Source organism: Myxocyprinus asiaticus, chromosome 18 (genome assembly GCF_019703515.2).
Source record: "Myxocyprinus asiaticus isolate MX2 ecotype Aquarium Trade chromosome 18, UBuf_Myxa_2, whole genome shotgun sequence".
NCBI classification, from domain to species: domain Eukaryota; kingdom Metazoa; phylum Chordata; class Actinopteri; order Cypriniformes; family Catostomidae; genus Myxocyprinus; species Myxocyprinus asiaticus.
The window spans coordinates 4,695,058-4,713,281 of record NC_059361.1 but is presented as its reverse complement, the minus strand read 5'-3'; the positions used below and the strand labels follow the sequence as shown (position 1 = coordinate 4,713,281).

Below are 18,224 nucleotides of genomic sequence, written 5' to 3'. Positions count from 1 at the left end.
TACAGTGTATCAGTTCATATAAACTCATTATATTAATTCAATAAGATGCTGTGTGTGTGTACCAGGCAGGTACAGCCCTGGCAGTGGTCGTAAGGATCAGGGAAGCATTCTCCGTTTACAAAATCCCGACCGTTGAAGTTACAGCCTTCACACACTCTGCATGCGCAGGGGTCCCGCTCAGGGTGAGGACAGGGGGCGCTTTTGAAATGTCCAGTTGTATTTTTATTTTTATCAAAACCTTCTTAGAATACTTTTTCTTACGACTGCGAGAGTGTACTTACCGAACATCTGCACTCCTCACAGGATGCTGTGGGTGATGGAAATACCTCGCTATTGGCATAAACTCTTCCATGGAACAGACAGCCTGTACAATACAAACAAATACACATGACTTATCAATGTAAAGATCAAAATCTGAGGGTTAGATAACTTTATCTAGAGAGTAAGGTGGTCGGTAGCCATTTTGACCTAGAAACACATATTATTATTGTTACATATATTTTTGTTTTTATTGAGATTTTAATTAGTATAGAGTAAAATAAGTTATTACTACAATTCAGAAATGTTGAATAAATGTTATTTGCTACCATTAAATTGCACTATGTGTGTATATATATATATATATATATATATGCATATGCATATGGTAGATAATAAGTGACTTGCTCCATCATTTTGAGTCTCTTTGTCCCGGAAAAACATATTGAGTTGTATGTACTAAAGTAAAATGGAGAGTCTCAGCTTTCTAATGATATAAATATTGTGATTGTAAGAGGTATATATTCATTTAAATGCTTCCTTTATACCTTTAGTGCAAAAAACTCTAGATGTTTTTCTGGGATAGAGTTACTCGAAATGATGAAGTCACTTATTACCTACCGTATGCATATACATAATTACGGAGTCCCTTAGAGGACAGGGCAGGATTTTTTTTTATTCTGGAATAGTTGTGCCTTTGCAATAAATTGACCTTGGTTTTTACAACAGTAACCTTAGTTTAACCATGATATTCATAGTGAAACCATATTAATAGTACAGGAAAACAAAAACTATTGTAATAAAAATAATAATTTTGTGGTTACTACGGTTTCACTACAAAAACCATAGTTTAACCATGGTACATAGTAAACATAGTAAAACCATAGTAAATAATATTAAATATTAAAAACCATGGTTGCTACATGGATACAGTATACTGTATTAAAACCATGGCTTCCGCCAAAAAAACATGGTTACTTTTAATTTAGTATAGTAAAACCATGGAAAATGTATTTACGAGGGAATGCAAAACTTATTGCAAGGGCACGCAACAGTATTTCAGAAAAAAAAAAGTCCTTGAAGGGGCTCCGTAAATAATACAATTTAATTATGGCAACAAAAAAAAAAAAAAAGATTCAAAATATCCTAATACCCTTTAAGCTCTGAAGGGCTTTTTAAAGATACCCTGTTTCAGTGACATACCCAAAATTAAAGGATTATAAAAAAAAAAAAAAAAAAAAAACAGCAAGGAGGGTCAAGTGTTTGGTATCATTGCAAAGAAAACTTTTCACATTTTTTTAATGATATAGATTGATACATTCTGAGACTCTGAGCCTAAGAAACTGCTAAAAAAAATAAGGTGGCTCCAAAAAACTTATTTTGTTTTGTTCCCAATCATGTCAACTGTATCTGAGAAATTGATACAGCAATCAAAAAAGCAATCAAAAGTTATAACATTACAAAAATAATTTATCATAGTGTCTAAAAACATCTCCATGTGTCCAAAAGCCACTCCAAACAAATAAAACATAAAAATTGCACATAAAAAACTAATTACACATGCAAACACAACAATGACTAAAAGGTTTGCATAGCATGCAGACATGATTTTAGTAATGAGATTTCACAGAATGAGTTTCATTCTGTGCCATTTGAGTCATCATTGAGTCTGTGTCATTTACTTGGCGCCATCTCCTGGTGGCCATATGTAACATTGTGCTTCATGTGGATTATCTAATGATCTATGCATCCGATTACCTTGTGTGTGGACTCGTTTTAAAGATAATCACCTCTTCTAAGTAATGGTATGGGAGATTTTATGTTCCATTTAATTTTTGTGAAGTTATAAGCAAAATGCTACATCTAAGCAACACCAACATACTGTAATTGTCAAAGACATATACTGAGCTATTACTCGCTATATTTTTGTCTGTGAGTACAATAGGCTGGGTGTATTCTACTCTTTGAGAGCTTTCCAACAACATATGACACATGGCTATTTGATGAGTTTGATGTTTTTGCTGATTACAATAATATGTATGGTGCAATTTGTTTTTTATAAACAATCAAAACGGAACACTTCTGATTTGTCTGCCAATTCCAAAGCACTTGTTCAGTTTTGGTCATAATGCCTGCATGCATTGTAAAGTATATTGTGTTGGTCAAGACTGTAGTTTTTAATATTTTGACGATAATTTTTTCACGCGGGCCCATCCGAGCTTAAAGGATTAAAGATAACACTTGTTTTCCTCAATACTAATTAAAATTGTAATAAAACAATATTTTTAAAGCAGAAAATGTACATTATCCATTGATAATGTACATTATCCAGTAGATTTTTTTTAGAACTAGTATTAATGTGGTCTTGCAGACTGTGTCATACAGTACCATCACACACGGGACAGCACTGGTCTGGACGGGAAATGGGGTGGCTACATCCTGGGATGTGACACGGCCTTCGATTGCAGTTCACATGACCACTCGCGCACACGCAATGACTGCAGTGGTCAGCAGGATCTGCAAACTCCTGACCGTTCACATATTCAACGCCAGCATAGCGGCAGCCTAAGAAACACAAACACACACTGCAAAGTTTTGCACTGATAGACTTCAATTCAGTTTCATCGAATGGTAAACCATTGCAACTAAAATTACAACTAAAGCTTCTGCCTGACACCTCTTTTTGTGTTTTTTATCAAAGTTGCACATGTTTGGAGCAACATTGGGAAGAGTAAATGAGGACAGAATTTACCATATATCACTAAAATCATTACATATGCACAAATGTATGTACACAAACACACAAACATACCATCACAGTGTGGGCAGCACTCTCCCTGAACAGGAAAGGGACAAGCAATGTGCTGACAGTACTTCCACTCACATCTGACTGTCCCATCACGACAAAAACAAGTCCGGCACGGGTCTGACGCATCCTCAAATGTGGCGCCATTAGCGTATTCCCTCCCTCCATACAGACAGCCTGAAAAGTCAAAGATAGACAGACAAATAGTTAGATTAAAATTAGTACATTAGATCTGATAAATCTGAACAATTCATTTGAACAAATCCCATGGTATTCTTGGATATGGAGTGATGTGGGATACAGCCAGTTGTGTACAAATAATTATATCCACATGCTGGCTCGTATTTGGACTTCAGAGTGGACATGTTCTGTTTTCATTTTTCTTTTCAGTGAATTTTGAGTTAATATTGAGTAAAATAAATTGTTCATTCAATTTCAGCAATTTCGTGTATGTATCTCATGTGCGATCATTAAAGTGTATACTGGCATAATATCGGCCAACAGCCACCTGGCTATCTAGCCCTTTCATGCATGAACTAATGATTATCTGTGTCAGGATGGGAAAATCAAATCGATGCTTTATTATTTTTCAGAACTATATTAACGTGTCCACTAATTTGGACAGCATGCATTTAAAGGAATATTCCGGGTTCAATACAAGTTAAGCTCAATCAACAGCATTTGTGGCATAATGTTGAATACCAAATATATATATATATATATATATATATAAACAACATAACACAATACATAAACAATATGCTTGTTAACATGATTTTAGTGTGATGAAATTGCTTACTAACCTTCTGTGTAAAGTTATAGCCAATTTTAAAACTTTGTTGCCATGACAACATAACGTCATAAACCCTAAAGCGACCGTAAAAACGATGTTTTAACCCTACTACTGCATTCAGAATCTGCATAAACCCTTTGCATTCGCAGATCAATTTTGACCTGGTGGAATTCAAGCTTATAAATCACTCATAACCTGATGATTTTCATCTAAAACTATATTGTAAATCATTAATAGGTTCTTAACTGTTCATACGTGTAAAATGATTGATGTTTTATTAAAGTTTTAGCATAAAGTGTGGCTATAGGTTTTTAAATTGTAGCAGGTGTAATTTTGCGTTTGTCCTGCAGGTGTCTGCATAAGTCTGTGTGCCTACGATGCTCTTAGCGCTGTACGATTACTCCAGAGCACTCGTAAATCTACGAGCATTTTCAAGTACTACTTAAGTTACGATGCTTTTGGGAAACGGGCTGCAAAACTAAGATGAATCGTAAGATGGATTCTATGATCTACTTAGGCTTCTGATGCTTTTGGGAAATGAGGCCCTGATCTGGACAAAAGTAATATTTCTGATGCATGATGTCCAATTTAGTGAATCATAATTTGCTGTTGACATAAAATCAGTATTTGAAAGCTACAGCAATTATACCATTCCTTGGATCTTTTGTCATCTTCATTTTTGTAAACTGCTGGGGTTTTGTTTTTTGGGGATTGGACTGATATTCTGCCTGTCATATCGGTTCTCAGTGGTTTTAGTAGTACTTCAAACCACTTGCTCTAGGGTACTGCATATGATCTTATGAAGTTGTATCAACTTAAGAGGATTTAACTGTACCATATTAACCTATACATTTAGAAAAACATTACTTTTAAATAACCGTCCACTGTAGTGACCACTATAGATAAAAGGGCTAGTGTTCAAAAACCCATATATCATGATCTGATTCTGGTTTCTGGTTTAGTATTGATAATCCTTATTAAACGCTCTCATGAGGTTTACATGTAGTATTTTACCGTCACATGTGCGACAGCACTCTTGAATTATGGGATGTGAGCAGACAGCGGAGGGGCAGGGCCTGCGCCGGCAGTTCACAGACCCATTGGTGCAGAGGCATGATTGACAGCTGCCGGTGGGATGGTTGAACTGCTGTTCATGCCTGTAAAACTGCGCTTCAACAACACAATGAGGGGGATGCTGTAGAGGGGATGCTGTAAGGGGGGGACACATACACACATATACATAAACATACACTCAAACAAACAAAATGTACAAGGGGGATTTTTTATGGTGCGTTCACATCATGTCAGAATTACCATAATTACGAGTTTCTGGTGAGTAAAAACCATCTGTGTCTTTGTCAAACTTGGAAGCCCATAATTTTATGAAAGCTCAGACTTCTCTAAATTGACTGTTAATATACAGTAGTAATGAACAGCAAAATTTAAATAATTATTTCGGTATAAAAAAGAACAAGCCACGGAAAGTAAAGCCAACTCAAATCGGTGAATCTTTCCTTTTAAGTCAAACGAACTGATTCAGTAGAATGAACTGAATTAGGAGAGCATGTTTAATTATTTACTCAGCTTGTTCAGTTATCATGTTAATTACAATCAGTAATATAGCATTTTGTCAGGAAAAAGTATCTTGTTACCACAATCAATTGTGAAAACCACTACTGGAAAATGTCGTTTATTTAGTATCGTCACTACTTTTAGTTCGCTACTCACTACAATTGGATACGTGTGGGTGTAATGAGTGTTGCCATAGAAACCTCTGAGTTGTTATCAAATAATTATGGTAATTTGGGAAGATGTGAATGCAGTGTAAGGACAGTAATGTGACCTGGACACTGCGGACAGCACTCTCCTGGATGAACATAAGGGTCAGCACACTGCACTGCTGGACACCGCTTCATCAAACACCGGATATTACCATTCTACACACAAACACAAGCACACCCAATTACAAAACATGGGGTTTTGACTCAAATAAAACACATGTGTGCATGTATGAGAGAAACAGAGACTCACGGTGCAATGGCAAGTTTTGCATCTGTCCGTGGGATGAGGAAATTCAATTCCATTTGGATAGTCATTACCGGCATATCTACATCCTGGAAGAGGATATTTTAGTATTTTTATAGGAAATCTAAAAAAAAATAGTTTTTTTTGTAGACAAGAATGGTATTAAATGGAGAAGGAATGGAGATGTTGACACAAAACGTAAACAATAAGTGTGCACTAGAGTTTGAATAGAAACAATACATTCCTATAGAGTTATCCACACAAAATAAGTCAAAATAGAGGGGTTTTTTTTTCTTTAGTGTGTCAAATTCATTTTCTTCACCTGGAAATAGAAACACGCCATGTTTCAGACGATTTCTCATATTGTCCTCAGATTTGCCAAAAGATCTCAGTATGAACTCAAACATTTCTCATCAAATTCTTCCAAGATCCTCATTCATTTTATAGCTGTATAAACTTATTGCATGTCCTCTGAAAACAACGTCAGAAATTAAGATGGGCTCTGTGCAAAACTTCCCACCAAAATGGAAATGGGGTAAAAGTTGCCCATGTTAAAGGGATAGTTCAGCCAAAAATTAAAGTTCTCTCATCATTTACTCACCCTCATGCCATCCCAGATGTGTGACTTTCTTTCTTCTGCTGAACACAAACAAATATTTTTAGAAGAATTTCTCAGCTCTGTAGGTCCATACAAGACAAGTGATTTGTGGCAAGGAACTTGGAACTTTGAAGCTCCAAAAATCACATAAAGGCAGCATAAAAGTAATCCATAAGACTCATGTGGTTTAATCCATGTCTTCTGAAGTGATACAGTTGGTTTTGGGTGAGAACAGACCAAAATGTAACTTCTTTTTCACTGTACATCTTGACAGCAGTCTCCTTGGCGATCATGATTTCAAGCTCGATTACACTTCCTATAACGCCATCTAGCGCTCTGCACATGCATCGAGCACTAGGAATTATAATCGAGCTTGAAATCATGATCGTGCCCAGAGACAGCAATGACAAGATGTACTGTGAAAAAGGAGTTACATTTTGGTCTGTTCTCACCCAAACCGATTAGATCACTTCAGAAGACATGGATTAAACCGCTGGAGTCTTATGGATTACTTTTATGCTGCCTTTTTGTGCATTTTGGACCTTCAAAGTTCTGGTCACCATTCACTTGAATTGTATGGACCTACAGAGCTGAGAAATTCTTCTAAAAATTTCATTTGTGTTCAGCAGAAGAAAGAAAGTCATACACAACTGGGATGGCATGAGGGTGAGTAAATGATGAGAGAACTTTCTTTTTCAGGTAACTATATCTTTAAGAGTTCCTCTGTTTTTTTTATAAGTACATAAGTACATGATAGCAGCGTCAGAAATTAACTTTTATTTATTAAGGGGCAATATATGCCCCCTGGAATTGATTTTCAGGGGCATTTTTTACTTTTATGAGGTATATTTTGTCTAATATAACACACAGAAAGTGTCATCATCCATTTATATAAAATACTTCAATTAAATCAGTTAACTGAAATAGTCACTACAGTGTCTTAACGCATGACTAGATAGGCCTAGAAAATAATATTATGAAACATATAAAATGTTAGATAAATTTCAGTATGCAAGCCTTTTTTATTTTTATTTTGCCTGCACATTTTTAACACGTATCTGGTGCATTTTTGTCATATTCAGTTGCATTTTTGTGCCCCAAGCCCTGGTTAATTTCTGACCATGTCTGATTATAATATCCTATTTTAAGCCTAGTTACACATATTGTCAAATATAAAATATGAGATGATATTAATTAAACTTTTTGTGCATATAAAATATTTCATTAATAAACATAACTGAGAATTTACCATTGCAGTTATTCTGGCAGCATGTCCCTGGCCGAGGATTATTGCAGTTTGGTCTTGGGCACTCATGACTTCTACAGTTCATACGTCCATCAGTGCAAACACAATCCTCACACAGATTCTCAGGATTCGTAAATGTTGCACCATTAGTAAAGGTGCGGTTATCATATTCACAGTCTTCAACGGAGAGGAGAGAGAAGATAAGCTAAGAGCACGATTATGATCAATTATCAAACAGACAGTTCTGGATGCTGGATGCATCCCAGCTGTGAATGCCATAATAGCTGTAAAATACACAATATAGGCAAAAAAGAATAATATATTGTGTGTAGTCTGAGCATATGAGGTTTGTTAATGTGTACCTGGGCAGCGTGGGCAGCACTCTCCAGGGGGAGTGTATGGATTAGAACAGGACACTTCTTTACAACCAGGCATGCCACATATTGCTTGGCCAGCCTACACACACACACACACACACACACACACACACACACACACATACATATGCGTGCAGCGAGTCAATGGAGCACTTTCAGATAAGAGTGTCAACTTATATTAAAATGTTGATGTAAGCATTCAACTGAAATGTGCAAAGTCAAGGAAACATCTGTGTGTGTGTGTGTGTACCTGACAGGTGCATTTCACACAGGCGTCGTCCGGATCAGTGAAGGTTTGGCCATTTTCATAGATGCGCCGTTTATACTGGCACTGACCGCAAGGGTTGCAGCACTCCGCATCTATTATATGATTATCAACAACTTCTAAATAACATACTATATACATAACATTATCTTTCTTTCTGAATTGTTGTGACCAATGTAATTGTACATTTGTTCACTATTAAAATAATGCTGCCTATTAAGATATCTCAACACTGGCAAATTCGAAGACATGAGCAACCTTTTCATCCAAGATGGCAGAGGGAACTGATAAATATTTGAAACAGTTAAAATGTAATATATATTTTATTCAGTACTGATATTTATAGAACTGAGAATTAATTAATAGAGTATCTTTAGGGGGCCTGGGTAGCTCAGTGAGTACTGACGCTGACTAACACCCCTGGAGTTGCGAGTTCAAATCCAGGGTGTGCTGAGTGACTCCAGCCAGGTCTCCTAAGCAACCAAATTGGCCCAGTTGCTAGGGAGGGTAGAGTCACATGGGGTAACCTCCTCGTGGTCGCGATTAGTGGTTCTCGCTCTCGGTGGGGTGCATGGTAAGTTGTGCGTGGATCGCGGAGAGTAGCATGAATCTCCACATGCTGTGAGTCTCCGCGGTGTCATGCACAGCGAGCCACGTGATAAGATGCACGGATTGACTGTCTCAGAAGCGGAGGCAACTGAGACTTGTCCTCCGCCACCCAGATTGAGGTGAGTAACCGCGCCACCACGAGGATCGAGTAAGTAGTGGGAACTGGGCATTCCAAATTGGGGAGAAAAAGGGGATAAAAAATAAAAAATTGAGTATCTTTAGCTTAGCAATATGCCAACTTGAGGCTTTGTTAGAATCAACAGTGAGTTAAGAGTGTGAAAAGTGAAAAGGTGGGGTTGGTATCACAGCCCCTTACCACATCCTTCACAGTTTTAGAAATAATTGCATGGAGTTTTTATTAATAAAAATGGTATATTCTTTCTTATATGCTAAAATGAGAACTTTCCTGACCCATGACTTATAAAAAAAATATATATATTTTATATATACAAATATATATTTATCTTTATTTAGATTAATTATCTTCTTTATCTTATTTATGTATACATTTTGGTATTTTAAAAAAAATGTTTTTCATTTTTTTCCTTCACCTGTACTTCTTGTCTTTATGACTTACTTTATATTACTCATTTAATTACTCAGTATTGTGTGTGTATTTGTTGTGCTTAAGAAAGTGAAATTTCTGGCAAACTTGCCGCAAATTCAACACTCATTATTTTCACATGCAAATTACCTTTGCGGCAAACACTTCATTGTCGCCAAAGGTTTGCTCCAGGTTCACTACTACTGGTGAAGAGCCGCAAACTTCTGGCAAACATTTGCAGAGAATCACAAGTTAATTTGCATGTGAAAATAATGAGTGGGAAAGTTGTAGCTAGTTTGCCAGAACTCTAGATTTTTTGTAAGTGTTGGAACAGAGGATATACTGTATTTATTTTCTGTTTCTTCTCTCTCTCTCTCTCTCTCTCTCTCTCTCTCGCTTTGTCTCTCTCTATCGCTTTCTCTCTCTCTCTCTCTCTCTTTCACCTGGTGTTCTGGCTGGTTCTGCACAGGGTGGTGAAGGAGCTTGTGCACATCTATCACCGCATGTCACCTGACCACCAACACAAGAACAGCTTCGTCCAGCATCAGTCCATGTTTCTCCTTCAGCATGCACAACACCATTCCACATGCATCCTACAAACACACACACACACACAGCAGTGGCGCTTGATTTATGGCAATGACGATCAATTTAATTTAATTTAAAAATCCACTATTTCACGCAATAATCATGTTTGCTATAAGTGTCAAGTCTTTAACTTAGCAATATGCTAATGCAAGGCTTTGTTACTATAAACTGTGAGTTAAGAGTGTGAAAAAGGAAATTTATTTTGTGTAATTAAAAATCCACTATTTCATGTAATATTTGTGTGTGCTATTTATTTGTTGTGCTTATAAGAGAACCAAATAATTCATTTAGCAACATGCTAATGTCAAACTCGACTGGAAACAACTGTGAGTGTTTAGTTACACAGAGTTGCTGCCAATGAACAGTTGTAAGGTTCCTGCCTTAGAAGGTATCTTGCCTATGTAGACAGTGAACCACTCACTAGGGTTGCCCTTACAAAAAACGAGAGTTCATGGTACATTTTCAGTAAACTTACCACAAATTCACCACTGATTATTTTCACATGCAAATGAGCTTTGCGGCAAATTTGCGGCAAATTGTTTATTGTTGCCGAAGGTTTGCTTCAGGTTCACTATTACCGATGAAGAGCTGCAAACTTCTGGCAAACATTTCCAGAGAATCACAAGCTCATTTGCATGTGAAAATAATGAGTGGGAAAGTTGTAGCTAGTTTGCCAGAACTCTAGATTTTTTGTAAGGGTTGGAACAGAAGATATCTCTCTCTCTCTCTCTCTCTCTCTCTCTCTCGCTTTCTCTCTCTCTCTCTCTCTCTCTCTCTCTCTCTCTCACCTGGTGTTCTGGCTGGTTCTGCACAGGGTGGTGAAGGAGCTTGTGCACATCTATCACCGCATGTCACCTGACCACCAACACAAGAACAGCTTCGTCCAGCATCAGTCCATGTGTCTCCTTCAGCATGCACAACACCATTCCACATGCATCCTACAAACACACACACACACACACACACAGACACAGCAGTGGCACTTGATTTATGGCAATGACGATCAATTTAATTTAATTTAAAAATCCACTATTTCATACAATAATCCTGTGTGCTATAAAAGTAAAGTCTTTAACTTAGCAATATGCTAATGCAAGGCTTTGTTACTATAAAGTGTGAGTTAAGAGTGTGAAAAGGGAAATTTATTTTGTGTAATTAAAAATCCACTATTTCATGTAATATTTGTGTGTGCTATTTATTTGTTGTGCTTATAAGAGAACCAAATAATTCATTTAGCAACATGCTAATGTCAAACTCTACTGGAAACAACTGTGAGTGTTTAGTTACACAGAATTTCTGCCAATGAAGAGTTGTAAGGTTCCTGCCTTAGAAGGTATCTTGCCTATGTAGACAGTGAAGCCACTCACTAGGGTTGCCCTTACAAAAATCGAGAGTTCATGGCAAATTTGCCACAAACTTACCACAAATTCACCACTGATTATTTTCACATGCAAACAGGGCCGGAGTGGGATTCATATTCAACCTGGGATGTCATGTCCAAGTCAGCCTACACCCAAAAGAGGGGTTGGAGGTGAAGATGATAACAATAAATCAAGATCACAGCAAAAATGTGCAACATATGTAATTACTTGAAAATTATTTAAGCTCTCCATGTCATTATACCACATACGGCATTCACTAAGATTTTCACTTTGTCATAAGACATCTGTAACACTTCTCAGTGGAAGGAGGAGGCGAGAAGCAGATTTCCTGGTTCAGGTAAGCGTTTATTTTCCTCACTGCAGCAAATACAGTCTTTCAAGGCTTTTACGCTGTTCAATAACTCACTCTAAAAATCCACAAACTACTTCCCAAAATAAACTCTCAACTTTGTAATAAACTCTTGACTTCATAATCGGGTCTCTGGCTCTATTTATGCCGCTCTCCCCGTGCTCACTGAAATTAGAGACAGGTGTTAGACATAATTTAACTCAGGTGTAAGCGCCCTTACCACTTTCTCTCTCTCTGGAGAGATGCTTGACCACGCCCCCGCTGCCACATATCCCCACCGCCTGACTCAGGCCGGGGCGGCATCCGGCCTGCCTACCACTCCCCCCCATTCCTGGAAAGGAAGTCGGCGACAGCCATCTGCGCACCCGGTCTGTGGACCACCTTGAACTTAAACGGCTGAAGAGCCAGGTACCAAGGGGTGATCTGGGCATTGGTATCTTTCTTTCGGTGGAGCCACTGGAGTGGGGCGTGATCGGAACAGAGGGTGAAGGCCCGCCCCAACAGGTAGTATCAGAGAGTGAGGACCGCCCAAATGATGGCGAGACACTCCTTTTCCATGGTGCTGTACTTAGTTTCCCTCAACGAGAGCTTACGGCTAATGTACAGCACCGGCCGCTCCTCCCCCTCCACCACCTGCAAGAGCATGGTCCCCAGCCCTCTGTCTGAAGCATCTGTCTGTAAAACAAAAGGGAGAGAGAAGTCAGGTGAATGTAAAAGCGGTCCCCCGCAAAGTGCGGCTTTAACTTGCGTGAACGCCCGCTGACACTGCTCCGTCCATTGGACCGGGTCTGGAGCTCCCTTTTTAGTGAGATCAGTCAGCAGGCTGGTGACGTCCGGATAATTAGGTACAAACATTCTATAATAGCCAGCCAGTCCCAGGAACTGTCTCACCCCCTTTTTGGTCTTGGGCCTCGGGCAGGTCGCAATCGCGGCTGTCTTGTCAATTTGGGGACGCACCTGCTTGTGGCCCAAGTGGAACCCCAGATACCATACCTCCACCCGCCCAATCGCGCACTTCTTTGGGTTCGCTGTGAGTCCCGCTCGGCGCAGCGATCTTAGAACCGCCCTCAGATGTTGCATGTGCCGCTGCCAATCATTGCTATAAATGATGATGTCATCTAAATAGGCAGCGGCGTAAGCTGAATGTGGTCTGAGGATTCAGTCCATGAGACGCTGAAACGTAGCCGGGGCTTCATACAAACCGAACGGAAGTGTCACAAACTGGTGTAATCCAAACGATGTGGAGAAGGCGGTTTTCTCACAGGAAATTGGTGTCAAGGGGATTTAGACACTGCGTTGACTTTCCTATAATCCACACAGAACCATACAGACCCGTCGCTCTTAGGCACTAGAACAACAGGACTGGACCAATCGCTGTGGGATTCTTCTATTACCCCCATATCGAGCATTACATCCAATTCTTCCCGAACGATTTTCTTCTTGTGTTCGGATAATTGATAGGGGCGGCTACGTACCACGACCCCCGGCTCGGTCTCGATGTGATGATGGATGAGGTTTGTACGTCCCGGTAGAGGGGAGAACACATCCGCAAACTCCTGTTGCAACCTAGCAACCTCCGTGAGTTGACTCGGTGAGAGATGGTCTCCGCAAGTGACCGGGCTGAACTGTTTATGTTTTGAACTCACCTCCGGTCCGAGCTCTGCCTTCTCGGGAACTACTGTAGCCAACGTCACGGGAACCGCCTCCCTCCACAATTTCAGGAGATTGAGGTGGTATATATAACGTGCGTCCCCTCTATCGGTTCGTTTAACCTCATAATCGAGATCTCCCACTCGTCGTGTGACCTCAAAGGGTCCTTGCCACTTGGCGAGTAATTCAGAGCTCGATGTGGGAAGCAATACAAGCACTTTATCTCCCGGTGCAAATTCCCTTAGCTGAGTTCCCCTGTCATACAGTCGCCGCTGTCGTTCTTGAGCTTGGAGCAAATTCTCCTGTGTTAGCTGTCCCAAAGTGTGGAGTTTTGCTCTAAGATCAAGAACGTATTGAATTTCATTTTTACTGTTTGAAGGTCCCTCCTCCCAGGCCTCTCGCAATACATCAAGCACACTGCGTGGGCGTCACCCATACAGCAGCTCGAATGGGGAGAAGCCAGTGGAGGCTTGCGGGACCTCTCGTACTGCAAATAACAGGGGGTCGAGCCATTTATCCCAATTTCTAGCATGGTCGTGCACGAACTTACGAATCATGTTTTTGAGGGTTTTATTAAATCGTTCCACCAGGCCATCCGTTTGAGGATGGTATACGCTGGTGCGATTCGATTTAATATTTAACAACTCGTACAGTTCGCGTAGTGTCCGTGACATAAACGTTGTGCCCTGATTGGTGAGGATTTCTTTCGGAATCCCCACCCGGGAGATTATTTTGAAGAGTGCCTCCGCAACACTGCGTGCTGAGATGTTGCGAAGAGGCACTGCTTCCGGATATCACGTTGCATAGTCCACTAGGACCAATACAAAGCAATGTCCGCGTGCTGACTGTTCTAATGGCCCGACGAGGTCCATTCCAATTCTCTCGAAGGGGACCTCGATCAAAGGGAGAGGGCGCAATGGCGCTTTTGGGGTGGCCGGTGGGTTAACCAGCTGGCATTCGCGGCATGCTGCACACCACCTGCGGACATCGCCGCCAATGCCCGGCCAATAGAAACGGGCTATTAGACGGTTCAGTGTTTTCCTTTCTCCTAAGTGACCCACCATGGGATTATAATGAGCTGCCTGGAATACCATTTCCCGATGGCTCCTTAGAATCAAAAGTTGGGTTGTATCCTCTTTAGTCTGAGTGTCCTGTGTCACTCTATACAACCGCTCATTTATAATCGCAAAATAGGGGTATGAAAAGGTGATGTCCGGCTGGAGACGTTGACCATCAATGACTCTCACTTGGTCGAAGGCGTGTTTGAGGGTTTCGTCTCATGACTGCTCCAAAGGGAAATCCCCCTCAGGGAATTCCCTGAGAAGGGGAGGGGCTGCAGCCTCTCCCCCTCTCTTGTCATTATGACGCGGAGCTGTCGAGGACAGCCCCGGCTCCGCCTCCCCTGCCAGAGCATCGCACATTGCACATCTCCCTGACTTCATACAGGACCCATCCGCGCAAATTCCCTTCAATAAAACTATAAAATCAGGCCAATCAGTCCCCAAAATCAGTGGATGGGTGAGGCGGGAACTAACCGCGGCCTGCACTCTATGCTTTTTCCCCCGGAATTTAATCATCAGGGTCACCACCGGATACTTGTGAATATCCCCATGCACACATTTCACCCTCACCGTTTTAGTTGTGTCCAATGCCTCGGGTTGAACCAAGCATTGGTGGATAGTGGTTTGATTACACCCGGTGTCCACAACGCTTGGTGAGTACCCCCCTTGACACTTACCAGTATCCAGTACGCTCCGGCCTGGTCGGGGGCAGCCTGCGGGAGATCAGAGACCCGCACCACTGTCCCCAGCTCCATCAGAGGGCACTGATCCCGGAAATGGTCCGGGTCCCCGCACCTCCAGCAGGCTGGCCCAGGCGCTACGCCCGTACTTACATCGGCGGGCGCCCCCCCCCCCCTGAGGGGGAGAGCGGTGGGGCATCGGGATAGGGGAGAGTGTCGGCTCCCACACCCAGGGAACTGGTCTCAGTTGCTGAAGTCCTCCTCGTCTGCGTAAGGCAGGAACGGGACCTGGGGAGAGAGCAGAACGAGAGGAGAGAGGGGAGGGAAATGAGACGGGGAAGAGAGAGAGAGTGGGAGGGCTCTTCCACCCTCGGGATCGCCTCCATGTGGTCCTCCACAAGCCGGATGGCTTCCTCCAGCGACGCCGGGCAGTGGCACTGGACCCACTCCGCCGTCCCTTTTGGCAGTTGATGTATTAATTGCTCCAGTACCACCTGGTCGATGATCCCGTCGATGCCACGGTCCCCCGCTAGCAACCATCTTCGGCAGACGTCGCGGAGCCATTGGGCGAAGGCAAATGGGCGGTCGGAGCTCTCCAGCTCCAGGCTTCGGAAGAGTTGACGACTTTCTTCCGGACTCCGACCAACCCGTTGCAGGATGGCTTACTTTAAGTCTCCATAAGCCAGGAGGCTCGTCGCTGGTAGTTGTTGAGCCGCGAGCTGGACTTCCCCGGACAGCAGCGGTATGAGTCGGGCTGCCCACTGGCCGAGCGGCCAGCCCCAGATCTTGGCGGTGCGCTCAAATAGATCCAGGAAAGCCTCTGGGTTGTCCGCCACCCCCATCTTCTGTAGCACAGGTGGGGGTAACGGCATGTAGGTGTCCGGGGTCGCGGCTGGGGATGCCTCCTGGCTGAGGAGGTCCTCTGCTTGAGTGCGCATGAGCTCCACAAACCGGTGGTCTTGATCTTGCTGGAGCTTAAGCAGGGATTGCTGGTGGCTCCGATGTAAGCCAGCGAGGGCTTGGAGGATCTCAGCCAACTGGGAGGACTCTACGGGGCGACTTCCGTCCATCTTCAAACCTTATCCCGGGTTTCGGCACCAGTGTAAGGGGGTTCAGTGAAAAGGAAGAGGCGAGAACCGGCTTGACAACTTAAATAATAATTTAATAAACAACTTAACCAAAAAACACAACCATAAACACACAGTACAGCTGCCTGTAATTCTCTCTCTCTCGAACTGTCGTCCCCGGCCGCCTTTATCCCTCGCGCGCCCAATCAGGCTGATTGGGGACCATGTGTGCATCATTCCAGCCCGGCCCTGCCCTCCTCGTCTCTACAAGTCCACTATAATATATTAGCAATTCTGATCCTTTAACTACCAGATGTTATGGACTGTTGGCAATTGTTATGCGACATATGATGACAGTTTGTCAATCAACATGCAGACCTAACCGGCCCAATTTTTGACCGGCCCAGCGGGAATTCTCCCGATCTTCCCGATTGCCACTCCGGCCCTGCATGCAAATGAGCTTTGCGGCAAATTTGCAGCAAATTGTTTATTGTTGCCGAAGGTTTGCTCCAGGTTCACTACTACCGGTGAAGAGCTGCAAACTTCTGGCAAACATTTGCAGAGAATCACAAGCTCATTTGCATGTGAAAATAATGAGTGGGAAAGTTGTAGCTAGTTTGCCAGAACTCTAGATTTTTTGTAAGTGTTGGAACAGAGGATATACTGTATTTTCTATTTCTTCTCTCTCTCTCTCTCTCTCTCTCTCTCTCTCTCTCTCGCTTTCTCTCTTTCACCTGGTGTTCTGGTTGGTTCGGCACAGGGTGGTGAAGGAGCTTGTGCACATCTATCACCGCATGTCACCTGACCACCAACACAAGAACAGCTTCGTCCAGCATCAGTCCATGTGTCTCCTTCAGCATGCACAACACCATTCCACATGCATCCTAAAAACACACACACACACACACAGCAGTGGCGCTTGATTTATGGCAATGACAATCAATTTAATTTAATTTAAAAATCCACTATTTCATGCAATATTTGCATGTGCTATTTATTTGTTATGCTTATAAGAGAACCAAATAATACATTTAGCAACATGCTAATGTCAAACTCTACTGGAAACAACTGTGAGTGTTTAGTTTCACAGAGTTGCTGCCAATGAACAGTTGTAAGGTTCCTGCCTTAGAAGGTATCTTGCCTATGTAGATAATGAAGCCACTCACTAGGGTTGCCCTTACAAAAATCAAGAGTTCATGGCACATTTTCAGTAAACTTACCACAAATTCAACACTGATTATTTTCACATGCAAATGAGCTTTGCGGCAAATTTGCGGCAAATTGTTTATTGTTGCCGAAGGTTTGCTCCAGGTTCACTACTACCGATGAAGAGCTGCACACTTCTGGCAAACATTTGCAGAGAAACACAAGCTAATTTGCATGTGAAAATAATGAGTGGGAAAGTTGTAGCTAGTTTGCCAGAACTCTAGATTTTTTGTAAGGGTTGGAACAGAAGATATACTGTATTTATTTTCTATTTCTTCTCTCTCTTTCTTTCTCTCTCTCTCTCTCTCTCACCTGGTGTTCTGGCTGGTTCTGCACAGGGTGGTGAAGGAGCTTGTGCACATCTATCACTGCATGTCACCTGACCACCAACACAACAACAGCTTCGTCCAGCATCAGTCCATGTTTCTCCTTCAGCATACACAACACCATTCCATATGCATCCTACAAACACACACACACACACAGCAGTGGCGCTTGATTTATGGCAATGACGATCAATTTAATTTAATTTAAAAATCCACTATTTCACGCAATAATCGTGTGTGCTATAAGAGTCAAGTCTTTAACTTAGCAATATGCTAACGCAAGGCTTTGTTACTATAAACTGTGAGTTAAGAGTGTGAAAAAGGAAATTTATTTTGTGTAATTAAAAATCCACTATTTCATGCAATATTTGTGTGTGCTATTTATTTGTTGTGC

General features: G+C 41.7%; 1 protein-coding gene across 1 annotated transcript in view; it reads right to left on the bottom strand.

Annotated features, from left to right (window-relative positions):
* The window catches only part of LOC127455822 (kielin/chordin-like protein), a 90,547-nt gene that overhangs the window by 27,437 nt on the left and 44,886 nt on the right, over positions 1–18,224 (bottom strand). Inside the window, exons 29-41 of the mRNA XM_051723976.1 lie at positions 17,817–17,966; positions 17,033–17,182; positions 10,898–11,047; positions 9,965–10,114; positions 8,354–8,463; positions 8,089–8,182; positions 7,730–7,903; positions 5,889–5,971; positions 5,701–5,794; positions 4,872–5,066; positions 3,071–3,241; positions 2,647–2,823; positions 282–364 (exon numbers count right to left, since the gene is read on the bottom strand). Coding sequence (XP_051579936.1) covers positions 282–364; positions 2,647–2,823; positions 3,071–3,241; positions 4,872–5,066; positions 5,701–5,794; positions 5,889–5,971; positions 7,730–7,903; positions 8,089–8,182; positions 8,354–8,463; positions 9,965–10,114; positions 10,898–11,047; positions 17,033–17,182; positions 17,817–17,966 — 1,781 coding nt within the window. The remainder of the gene's footprint in view (positions 1–281; positions 365–2,646; positions 2,824–3,070; positions 3,242–4,871; positions 5,067–5,700; positions 5,795–5,888; positions 5,972–7,729; positions 7,904–8,088; positions 8,183–8,353; positions 8,464–9,964; positions 10,115–10,897; positions 11,048–17,032; positions 17,183–17,816; positions 17,967–18,224) is intronic.